The sequence below is a fragment of the Pleurodeles waltl genome, chromosome 4_2, assembly GCF_031143425.1.
Source record: "Pleurodeles waltl isolate 20211129_DDA chromosome 4_2, aPleWal1.hap1.20221129, whole genome shotgun sequence".
Taxonomy (NCBI): domain Eukaryota; kingdom Metazoa; phylum Chordata; class Amphibia; order Caudata; family Salamandridae; genus Pleurodeles; species Pleurodeles waltl.
Genome location: NC_090443.1, coordinates 32,708,157 through 32,720,532, shown reverse-complemented (window position 1 = coordinate 32,720,532; position 12,376 = coordinate 32,708,157). Strand labels below are relative to the sequence as shown.

The 12,376-nt window shown below is 45.3% G+C and overlaps 1 protein-coding gene across 1 annotated transcript in view; it reads right to left on the bottom strand.

The window, feature by feature from the left end:
- FKBP11 (FKBP prolyl isomerase 11) overlaps positions 1-12,376 on the bottom strand; it is a 41,938-nt gene that overhangs the window by 28,391 nt on the left and 1,171 nt on the right. The window contains exon 2 of the mRNA XM_069230496.1: positions 12,030-12,092. Coding sequence (XP_069086597.1) covers positions 12,030-12,092 — 63 coding nt within the window. The remainder of the gene's footprint in view (positions 1-12,029; positions 12,093-12,376) is intronic.

Below are 12,376 nucleotides of genomic sequence, written 5' to 3'. Positions count from 1 at the left end.
TGCCACGACCGGACCATCCTACGTAAACTGGACTTGGTGCCCTTCTTTTCCAGGTCTTACTTTTCCAGGATCCACCTCTAGTTTCTTGCAGTCTTGTCTGCGTTTTGCAATATCCTTCTCTGAAGTCCTTTTGGTGGGTCAGGGAAAAAACTGTAACTTACCTCTTTTCTCCTGGTCGCTGGGGGGCACACTGGTACTTACCTTTGGGGTTTCCTAGTTCCTCCAGCTCCCCTCTACCAATTCCACTTCCTTGGGTGGGGACCCGGCTTTCGCATTTCACTTTCTTAGTATATGGTCTGGTCCCCTCTAGGCCTTCAGTATTGCCTATTGCTTTTCACTGTTTTCTATTGCTTTTTATGCCAATTTGTGATTGCTGCTGTACATATAATAGTGTGTTACTTACATCCTATTGGAGTATTGCCTATCTAGTGTTTTAGTGTTTGTGTTACTGTAATAAGGAACCTTTATTTTCGTAACACGTGTTTCTTTCATGTGTGTAAGTGCTGTGTGACTACAGTGGTATTGCATGATCTTTGCATGTGTCCTAGATAAGTCTTGGCTGCTCATCCACAGCTAACTCTAGAGAGCCTGGCTTCTAGACACTGCCTACACTTCACTAATAAGGTGATACCTGGACCTGGTATAAGGTGATAATACCATAGGTACTCACCACACACAAGGCCAGCTTCCTACATCAGAGAGCTCCTTTTTTGTCCCCTGCAATTTATAAATGAAAACTGAATATAGAACAGTGAGCAATGAACTCATCAAAGAGTTGCATGCAAACATCAAGGTATAGATTAGAGCGTCATGATTTCCCCCCACTTTTTGATTAACTTAATGTTGCAAAACAAGTTGATTTGAGTGCAGTTCTTATTATTAAAGAGAGCCCCCAACCATGGTGTTATGTTTTAAATTCTGAGTTTGCGCTTCTCCAGATAAAGCACTCTGAAACTATACCTGCTACCAGTATGGATGACCTGTGACACCTACACCTTGTAGTCCTCTGTCTTATGTAACATTTCATATACACTGATTTACACATATATGATGATTGTCTCTGCGTAATGTCTGTGTGATGTAAAGTGCTTTGACACCCTAGACTGGTATGAGGGATGAATGATAGAACAACACATGCGTATATCGTGCATGCCTTAACATCGCGGTCTCAACAATGACCGTGTCTTTACTACGCATGCCTTTACAACGAATTTCATTGTAAAAGCATGTTTGGTAAAGGAATATGCGTGGTAAATTCTCCCTACCCTGCCCCCTTACACCTGATACCATACTCCACCCATCCAAGCACTTAAAACTGCCCCTGCCCTGAGCCCTAAAAGTAACCCTGCCCTGTCCTAAAAACTACCCCGACCCCCACTTTGAACCCTAAAACCTACCCTGAACTGCTCTAAAAACTACCTTGATGCCCCTGCCCCCACCCTGAACCCTAAAACCTACCCCGCTCTGTTCGAAATACTACATGACCCCCACCCTGTACCCTAAAACCTACCCCACACTGTCCTAAAACTACTTGAACTCCATGCACTCCTCCTGACCCCTAAAACCTACCCCACCCTGTCCTAAAAACTACCCCGACCCTACCCTGCCCTAAAAATGACCCCAACCTCCCACTCTAAACCCAGCCACAGCCCTACTTACCCCTCTCTCCTCTGCTTCTTCCTGTTCCACCCGGACAGCTAGACCGCTATCTATGCTGTAACCACGCATATGTGTGGTAAAGATATGTGTGGTAAAGGCATGTGTGCTAGACCCATATTTGTGGTAATGGCAGCATGGTCAATGCTAAGGGATGTAAGGGATATTTCCCGGTATGAGTGGTGCTATAAAACGAATGAAATGCATCTGAGAGAGAGTGGTGATGGATAGTAGTGAGGGAATCCGTGGCAGAGGTGGTCACTGGGGGGCATCAACAAACAATGTCGCAAAGGGCGCCACCAGCACTAAGGACGGCCCTATCAGACAGCACAGCAGTTCACAGGAACGCGGCAGCACAGAGACTGCCACTTGACAGCCAGACAAGGACCTAGCAGCAATCATAGGCCTTACTGGCCTTCATAGGCAGGCGGAGACCCAGAGACTTATACAGCCTGACTAGTAAGAAAGCTCCCAACAGGCAGCACAGTGCCTGGCAGGCAGCACAGGAATCGACAGGAAGCACTGCGCCCAGCAGGCAGTACAGGCCTCTTAGGACTTCACACAGGCGAACAGCATCACAGAGACTGTTGCTGCCTAACAGGCAGCAAAGGGCCCAGAAGACAGGGAATTGCAGGCCACACAGGACTCGACTGGAAGCGACCGTCTTCCCCATCTCCCCCCACCATGGCAACCCTTCTGGGTGCAAACTTTGTGCAGGGGGCCCACCTCAAGGTTGTCCCTGTCCCCCCCAGAAATTTAGTGTCTCCTACGCCCCTGATCTGGCGCTCAGAAACCGCAGTGGGGAGCCTCTTCGGCTGATCAGCATGCTCTACCTAGCGTTACCCACGTTCACAGAACCCGCACTTCCACGACTCCCCTCAAGTATCTACTTAGGTTTACATACACCCCTCCCGCTCAAAGTATCCCCTCTCACTCATAGCTTCGCCTCTTCAGTTCACATACCTCTGACACAGAATACTGAGACAAGCTCACCTCCCAAAGGAAAGTACTTACATGCCAACATTTTAAAGTGGGAGATTTTGGGGGGGAAAAAATCGGGGGAATATATTTCACCACTGACATTGAAAAATAGGTAATTTCAGGTCCGAGACAGCTAAAATAAATTTGGCTTAAAACGTTGGGAGTCTCCCACCTGAATCAGGTCTGCTGGCATGCTGTGTGGAAGCCACGTTTTTAGGTTTCGCATGTGCGCTGTGCTTCCAAAATCTTTAAAATGGGCTTAGAAACCGCCCCTGACTTGAATTTACCACTGGCTTGGTCCAAAATCGCTCTAATTTACGTCCTTCTGATTGTCCAGCACGTTGTCTGCTTCACTTCTTGCTGTCTTCTTTGCTGTTCATGCCGTCGTGTTGCCTCAGAACCAAGTACTCCTTCCGTTCATGTGCCATTGGACACTGGCTAGTGTCCTTCCTCTGGCTACGATGCTGAAGGTACTGCTTTTCTCTTTCTGCCTGCCATCTTCTTTCTTCACTGCCATCTTCTTTCTTCTTCGCCACAAGCTGTCTTCTCTGTCTTCTTTCTTCGCTGCCGTCTTCTTTCTTCTTTGCTGCATGCCGTCTTCTCTGCCTTTTTTCTTCGCTGCCGTCTTCTTTTTTTTTTAGCTGCATGCTGTCATGCCAGTAGGTTTCATCTTTGTTTTTTGTTTATTAAGTCAACATACATCACAACATAAACAACTATTAACAGTTTATCAAATTTAAAACAACCATTATGATACAATTTTTCTACTATTTTGTAATCCAGTTAGATAAAAAGAAAACACAAAGGCGAAACCTACTGGCTTCGCCAATGCTTGTTTTAGTTTTTATATTTGGGGGCAGGAGTCAGTGACTCTTGCGCCCAAACCTGAAACAGCCATGTGGCCCTAAACACAAGCTCACAAAACACAGAGACATGCTGTCTCTCCTTGCCTGAGCTGTCTCACTTCCAAGGGTCTCGACTTCCAGCCACGTAATTCAGTGAACTACGTCTTGGACAAGGGGATTGTTTGCATGCTAGTTACAACTTTAGGTGCAGCAGAAGTGCCTCAACTGTGACACCACACACCACCTCAGCTTAAATAGGGCATGGGTATGAAAACCTTTCCAGTAGCAGCTAAGGCCCAGATTTACTAATTTTTCATACAGCACAGAAACCAAGTTTGCTGTACAGCATTGTGCAAGGGGGGACGCAGCCATATTTGCTAAGTTTGGTCTGCTGGTACAGTCATCCCTGAATTGAAGCACAAGCAGGCTGCCTTTCATGACACGGCACCACTACACGTTGCAGAGGTAAGTGTGCACCTCCTAGCAGATGTGTCATACTAGAAGCATACACTTTTGTATTACTAAATCTTGTGCCTAGACAACTCTGAACATTCCACACACTCGATGTCTGTTGTACATTGCAGTAAACAGAGAATTCAACGTTTTAGTGTAATTAGCACTTTTTCTCTTGTTTACACCTGCTTCCGGTAGGCATTTTTGGCACAAAGCCCTATCCGTCTGTCTTGGTAGGTCGTTTTTTTCCCCAAAACCTATAGTTATTTTCACTGATCTGCCTCAGTAACGCCCATTTGATGCATAGCCATGCAAAACAGTTTTTGGCTGGCCAAACGGCACCTTTTTGCGCTGGATAGTAAATACCAGGCCATGCTTTATGTCCCTTTGCACCTGCACAAGTAAACCTGGGATTTACAATTGTCTTAGTCACTAACTGCATAGCCCGCGATACCATCAGGAAAATCAGCTAAAAACATACCAGTTTGTGGGGTCGTTCGACTGACTGAAACAAAAAAGTGCTAAGCACTGTGTTAAGCTTTCTTAAGGCCTCTGGTAAAACTCCCCTAGCTGACATGGGTTAGGTGGAGTGATATATGGCCAAAGTGCCTAAACCTCCACTGCAGACCAAAACCCAATAGCCACACAGAGAGAGGATAGATGGCTGCAAGATTAGCCCCTCACAGGGATCAAAACAAAGACAACACCCTTCCAACCACACACCCTACTCGGTGTAGCATGCAACCTGTGTGGGCAAGCATTCAGCACGCCACACAGTGGTAGTAAGCATATTTAACTGTTACAGCACAACATAGTTTGCTAGGAAAGCCCTCACCTTGCAGACCCTCACTGCCTGTTTTGTATTTACATTTACACAGCACCCAATATCCCACGCTGTAGTGCAGCAACACTAGAACACAGGAGAGTGATTGGCTGAAAGTTCTGAATTGCTCTGCGGCTATGTGGGTGTTTTTGCGCTGTGCACGACGAGGAGTGGTGTGCTCTTGATCAAACAGTAGTTGCCGAACCTAACCTTACAATGAAGGAAGAGAAGTGAAGGTTAGAACATTTGAGTGTTACATTCATTTACTGTTGTGTTTGGTTGGCAGGCTGCGAGTGTGGTCTGAGTGGGAAGTGTTTTAGTGTCATGCAAAAGTACTGGAATATACTCCTCATATTGCTGCAATTGTGCTTATCCTTAGACCAAAAGTTAATTTAAGTAGACAGAAAAAGATGTGAATATGGCCTTGTCTGCCATCCATGAAAGGTAAAGGGAACCTTTTCTTGAGGGCCTAAGGGCCAGAGCAGCAACCTGTTGGAGTGCCCTTGTTAAAGGCAGTCACTATAGGTGTTCTATGGAGTCCGTTAAGGGGTGGCAGGGAAGCAATCCATACAAGAAAACATTAGTGACGGGCAGCCAGGGTAAAACGCTGCAACAAGATTAAGCAGGAGAGAAGCAAATCAAGAAAACGACTGGTTATAAGGAAAGTCCACCCAGGGGTGTCACAGAATGCAATGGATACAGTCAGCCCAGTAAATGCTCTAGAATTCAACCAGGAGCAACTCAAGTGAAGACACTGCATACAGGCCACCACGATAAATGATCTTTAGAGTCTACCCGGGAGTGAAAGAGGAGCATCCTACAGAAACTCGATGGTTACAGGCAGCAAGTGTCCCAGGGTCACGAACAGGTGTATAGGCCCACAATGAAACCCAGACAACTCGCACAGGAAGAAGAGGGACAAATGCAGCAACTCACAAACTGAGGAAACTAGTGCCTCATATCTAGATTCTATAAGTCACAATTCGCCCTAGATCACATACAGTTAAGAGTGCCAGGTAGATTTCATTGTTTGCTTGCTAGGGTTAAAGCTATACAGAGCTCCCTCAAGAGCGACACAGGAACAACCCAGAGGCATGCATTGTTGTCAGGGTATATGCACTATGTAGTCCATCAGCAGGGACAGTAGAGCAACTCACAGGGATCCACTGGTTAAGGCCACCAAGGTAAATGCTCTATAGAGTCAACCGAGGAGTGAGAGAGGCACAGCCTCCATAAATGCGCTTGTTACTGACAGTCAGGGTAACTACGGGGTCCACCTAAGAGCGCCAGAGGAACAATACACTGGAATAAAGTGGCTGTAGGCAGCAAAGCTAAATGCTTGAGCCCACCCAGAAGTGACATGTTGGAACCAACATAGCGGTCATCTGAAGCTCCCAGAAGTAATAGTGTTGGTACTTGGGTAATACTATGGAATTAATTAGAAGGTTAGATACATTTTAGGAGACAATAGGCTTATGGGAGGATAAGGTCAAGAAGCAGGGTTCTGGACCTAGGCTCTCTCTGTTCCTAACCGGGAGGATGCCACAGGAAGTCACCCTTAACCCTTCACCCTTTAGTTAGTGGCTTGGGATCGACGATCTGGGAGGAGAGAAGTCTCAGAGGAAGGGTCAAGCCATCCAATTACCTAGGCTTGTGACTATGGGCTCCAAGAAAACTTTGGAGCAGAGGAATCAAAGCCCACAAAGATATGACCATGAATTACAGGTAACGGGAAATGCACGCAGGAAGAGAAGGCAGGTCAGTGCAGAGTCATTCATATTCAAATCCAACACGCTGTGACAGTAAAGTGTGTGACTACAAAACATTTGAAGTGTGCAGGTGAACAGTGGAAAAGTTTAAATCATCTATTTCATCATGCACAGATCATAAACAAAAAGTCACCATCATAAATTGTCACACTGCAATTAGATTCCTTGGTGATCCTTAACCCATTGGCACACCATCAACTCGTGAAAAAGGAAAGGGGCCTCGTAATTTCATTCCCATAGGTTGCTCACAGGGCGCCAAGCACCGGAGACTCTCCTTTGGGTAATTCCACAATCACAGACATGTGTCTGCCCAAGAGAACATAAATCGCCAAATGGCTAAGGAGGAAATGAAGGTCGCACTGCACAAAAAATGTGTAACAACAAAAACGGAAAGATCAGAAAACATACCAAGATCTGCGTTTTGACAATCACTTTATGAGGCGTGGGGCAGGGTTAGTTGTGAGTCAGTAAACAAACATTTTAGTGACAGTACCAACTTCTTCCGCAAGTTTCTAAAAGCCCAAGAGGGGAGGGATGCTTGGATGCAACCAGGCATCTTGGTGACAACTCTTTGTCTCCATGAAATTTCACTTAACAGTTTACCAGTTATAAACAACCCGACATTTCTCCCCAGGCATGGGTATTTTAAGTGTTTGGAAAACCAGGGCATGGGTGGGTCAGATACACTTCAGCATGTTTCTACTGGTAGAAATGCATAACTGATCACTGACCCACGTAGGGATACAAAGTTCTCCCGGTACAGTTCTGTTAATAATGCTCAACGAGGCAAGGTTCACTGGAAAGGATCAGAGAAGCAGCCCTTAAGGTACAGGATGTGCACGGCCCAGCCGAGAGGGGCCGGCTACGTGCACAACCTCCCCTTTCTTGATGGCCAAGTGCTAAGAGCCACAGCATTCAGAAACAGTCAGGTGTAGAAATTCCACTAAATTTATTAGGTGTGTGACTAGCTAACCAGACAGTGGACAGCAACTGAACAGGCATTGCCACAAATCCTTCTTCATATCCCACAATCTTGTGCCGGGCTTTCTTGGTTTGTAGTTAGGTCTGTGCTATATAGATCCCCTTATAGACTTGGGAGTGCCTGAAGGGTATGATGACCCCTGCACTGGGTGTGCCCAAGTTGGTGGTGCACCCTAACGGCTGGAACCTGAGCAATGTCTTGACTTGTGCTTAGCAAATGGCGGTCTTGATGGAGAGGGTTTGTGGAATCAAGTTGACCGTAATATTGTTTCAGCTCATCTGTGCTTGATTTCCAACAATGAGTCTTGAGGCATGCAACAATGTTCAAATGCTCATCTTCATTGAGTTTATTTCCGGGTTATAGGGTACATGCGGTTTGGCTCTGCAAGGACACATCACCTTGCAATGAGATTCCTTCTCACCTGCAACTGTCACCTTGCCTGCTATAGCTCATATGTGAGAGCGCCATGCAGTTATTGCTGAATCCCAACTTGTAAACCGGGGAAGCTTTGTGAGCTTTTGTGCTGATGCCGGTTTCTGGAGTATTGAAAACTCTCTGAGCGGTTTCAGGAGTTGACAAAAGTACCCTTGCTGATAAAAGGCAAGCCCAAAGTCTATGGATTTCAGAACTGTTAACAAGATGAGCATGCTCCAAATGACCTCCGCACCACTCACTCTGTGTGATGCCTTTGCCTTGTACAATGACGGGACAAGCTCAAAAACAGTACCAACAAATTCTTGCTATTTTGGGCCTGGTAGTCTTCTCAAAGATCTCTGATCCAGCTTCTGTGATATATGACCTTGTGACCAGTGCATAACAATCTTGTGCAAAGTTTTAACCAATCACCTTTCACCAACTTCAGCGTAACTTGAATTCTGAAGGAATTACACTGATACCTTTGAACATGGACCAATGAAGGTTTGTGGCTGGACACCCCCAAAACCGGAGCTAAAACTCGCCCATGTCTTCCAATATGACAAGTTACACTATAAAAAGTCAATTTTTACGGCATAGCCCCAGACTATGGAACCGTTTCCAAGAAACTTTAAGAACAATTCCAAACCACCTTACCTCCCGAAAAAAACGTAAAACAACCCACCGTTACAGGCTCTTTCTACTGTAGTATTTTCCTCCCTTCCAGCTAGGTTCTAGTTTTTCAATTATATCTTTTTATTGTTTTTCTCTTCTAACAAAAGGTTTTCAACAATTAAAGAACTAATTGGAATAAGCCACCTTGCATTCAACGTATTAAATCAGACATATTTCTTATTTCAACCTGCGCTCCTGGCGGACCCAGGTGGTGTGAGTGCAGACCCTGTGCCAGACTGCAAAATAACTTAGACCAGGGGTTCCCAACCTTTTGGCTTCTGTGGAACCCCACTTTATCATTACTGGAACCCGGGGACCCCTGCTGAATCATTATTGGAATCCAGGGACCCCCACTGAGTCATTACTGAAAGCTGGGGACCTAATATGTTAATATCATCACATTTTCTAAGCAGTTGTGGGCCCCCTGAGGAGGCTTCTCGGACCCCCAGGGGTCCCCAGACCACAGGTTGGGAACCACTGACTTATACCCTGTATTACTATCAAACATTTGATTCTTCACTATAAGTTAGTCTCTATTAGTGTTCAAAGGCCCTAACAGATTATCAGTGAACTTCTGGGTTACTTTCTGGAGTATGGAGTTCCATCATGACACCGTTGTTGACTGCCTATTCTTGCATTTTAAGCCTCTCCTCACAGTATCCTCAGCCTCTGCCCACGAGCTAAGATCACATTGCCATTTGTTGATTATGGGGCTATAGCATGATTTCCTATGTGTTGTGATGGCTCTCCTAGCCATTGCTAGTGCTAGATGAATAAATTGAGAGGAGTCTTTGCCCACCTTAGGTTGAAGTATGAGTCCTAATAGACATGCACTCAGTGTTTGTGTAACCCATTTGCCTTCCCATTGCATCAATGACTCCGCCAACGTTCCCTGAAATGGCTATAGTTCGGAGCAGGACCATATCATTTTATAGAAGGTCGCACTCTCCATTATGCACCAAGCCACTTGTCTTCTACTGAAGGACTATGACATGTAGTTTGGCTAGGGTCAATTATGTTCAATGTAATTAAATGTAAGAAATTTGAGACAGCATTGCTGGAGACCTTTCGGACGTATCTAAGAGAGACCACCCGTTCTCCGTCTGTGAGCCCGTCACCCAGACCTTACTCCCAACTAGCTGTGAGAGTCTTGTATAAGTTTGTGACTGTGCACCTCCCCCCACCCCATGTTTATAGAATTAGTAGTGTTTGGTCAGTCTCATGCTCAGAGCATGCATGCTCGCATGTTTCGGTTATGGCCTTTCCAATTGCTGTGTGCATTAAAAACTGTTTGGAGGGAGTCTATCCTCCTCTCAATTCCTCAAACATCCGTAGAGACGTACAGTTATCCCACCTGCAATACTCCCGCCCTGCTCCATTGCCTGATTCACCACTTCCTCCACTTTGTTAAGGGATGACAGGGACTATAGGGAGATCTTTAGTTCATATCCCATGTATTGCCTACTTCTTTGCATGTATCTGCACCAGCAGTATCTAGCAGTTTTGGGGAGGAGAGCAGTTACGAGGAAGTGTTAAAGGGTGCTAAAGAAAAACTCAACTATAGGGGTATGCTTAGGTTTAGGGTTATGGTGAGAGTTATAAATAAGTAAAAGTTGAAGAGTGATGGTTAGATTTAGGGTCAGGTTTAGGAATCTGGTGAGGCTAAGAGTATGGTTACGTTTCAGGTACAGGTTACATTAGTTAGTGGTGCTGGAACAATTTTCCGAATGGGGGCGCTGCCATCAGTGTTAAGTCAATGAAACGCTTAGCAAATGAGCCACACTCAGCTGGAGAGTGGTAAGGGTGTGGCACGGATATGGTGTTGCATTCCAGCACACACTGTTGCAAATATATTAATTAAACATAATATGGTAGCAGGCTGTCATATACAGCGAGCACATTTTGCACTGAAATGGTCACTAAATTTGTGCAGACGTGGGGTTTTATTGATAACACTACACAGCACATAAATGATATTGTGTGGAAATCGTGATTCAGTGAATGTTTATCATTTGGGAATCACCAAGCAAAGTGTCTTTGTTTGTTTGGATCCTAGTAAAACATTTGTTTTCAACAAACTTCAGAATTACAAAAGAAAGTGCTTAATTTGTGTTTTCTAACTGCTCATATATTTTGAAATATTTTTACAGTTGAAGTTTTGTTATCCTACAGCCGTTCCTTGCAGACTCGGCAAGACTGTCCCATAGTTCTCATTACAAATTCCTCTCAGTTTATATTCAGAGATAGAAAAGTAAACATCAATCTCCATGATAAAAGAATAAGATAAAGTTTGTCAGAAGACAAAGCCTGATATTTGACCTCTATAATAAGATACAATTTAAAGGCATCTTTATTTCTTAATCACCTTCTGAAGTCCACCACGGTCAGCAGCACCCTCTACCCCTACATCCAGCACCTCTGTAGGGTTTGGGCTAAAGTTGGTCTTTAGGTTAGGCTAATGGCTAGATTATAGTTAAGGATTACAGTTCAAATAGTTGTAAGGTTAGGGCTCAGGCTCCTTAGTCTTTGAGTTCTTCTGATGAGGGGATCTGTTACTGGCCAACCTGAGGGTGTCTGCCTTATTCTCTGTGGTAGAACTTCATCTGTAGTCTTCATGGTTGTTGGGAGCCCTTAAAAACAGCAGTGTGTGCGTCTGTGTTGATGTAAAGTTTGAGATATGTATCGGATTGTGTAATTAAACTGAGCTGTCTGAGATCTACACAAAACCAAAGCTAATTACAAAGCTTTTTGATGAGAACCACACTATATGAACAAGGGCAATGGTAGTGTTTAACGACCACTGGCTCTTGTATGTCCCACACTTTCTACTGAAGAGGCTGGTAAATTAATTCTGTGATCCATCCAGTATACCTTTTGATTGGCGATGGGCCGCCACATTTTTTAAAATGTAAATGTGTGTACCACATTTTTATATTTTTAAAAACTAGATGGTGTTAAATAGATCCCCATAATTCTGTAGTAATTATAAGATATAGCTGGCCTGTACCTCTGTGATATCCCAAATACACTGCCGAATGTAGCACATTGTTATTTCAGTTATCCATGCTGCTACTTCCGAGATGCAAACACTGGTGCCTTCATAGGCCTCCACCAACCGCCAAGTCCAGAGTGGCAGTCCTACCTCAAAAGTGCACATATCAGGAGGGGAGCTTTTGCTGGTGTTACTCACTCTCGGTAAGAAGGAAACACGACAGTTAAGCTCACATCCCACCACCCCATAGCTCACAGAGGCTGGGCTGCCCAACCCAAAGCTTACAGGGCCGTGGGTTTCTGCACACAAGCTCTTCAACACACAAGACAAAACTATGACCCCTTGCTGGACTTGGAGCAGTCTCTCCGCCTTAAATCACCAGAGAGCTTCTCCTTGGCAGAGAAGCCAGTCAGGTGCCATTTCATACATCACAACTCACCGTATAATGGATGTGCACCGTGTCCCCCCAGGTCGAGGCCTCAGAGCAGGAGTCTGGCTTCACCTGGAAAGGAGAGTGAGCCATTAGAGGGGAGCAGTGATATAGGTGGAGGGCACCGACACTGGAACAGGCGTAGTGAGGGTATTACCTGTGTGCATCAGGTCACAAGGACAGGTTGAAGTGCGCATGGTTGGGATGTGGGGCATGGGGAAAATGGGTAGAGGAAGCAATGTACAAGCGTGGGTTGGGAGAAGTGTCAAGGGTATGGATGTTACAGTGCCACAAAGTGTTGCCAATGCCACAGGAGACCACGGTGGGCAGAGTCACAGGTGTGTAAGATCTGCAGT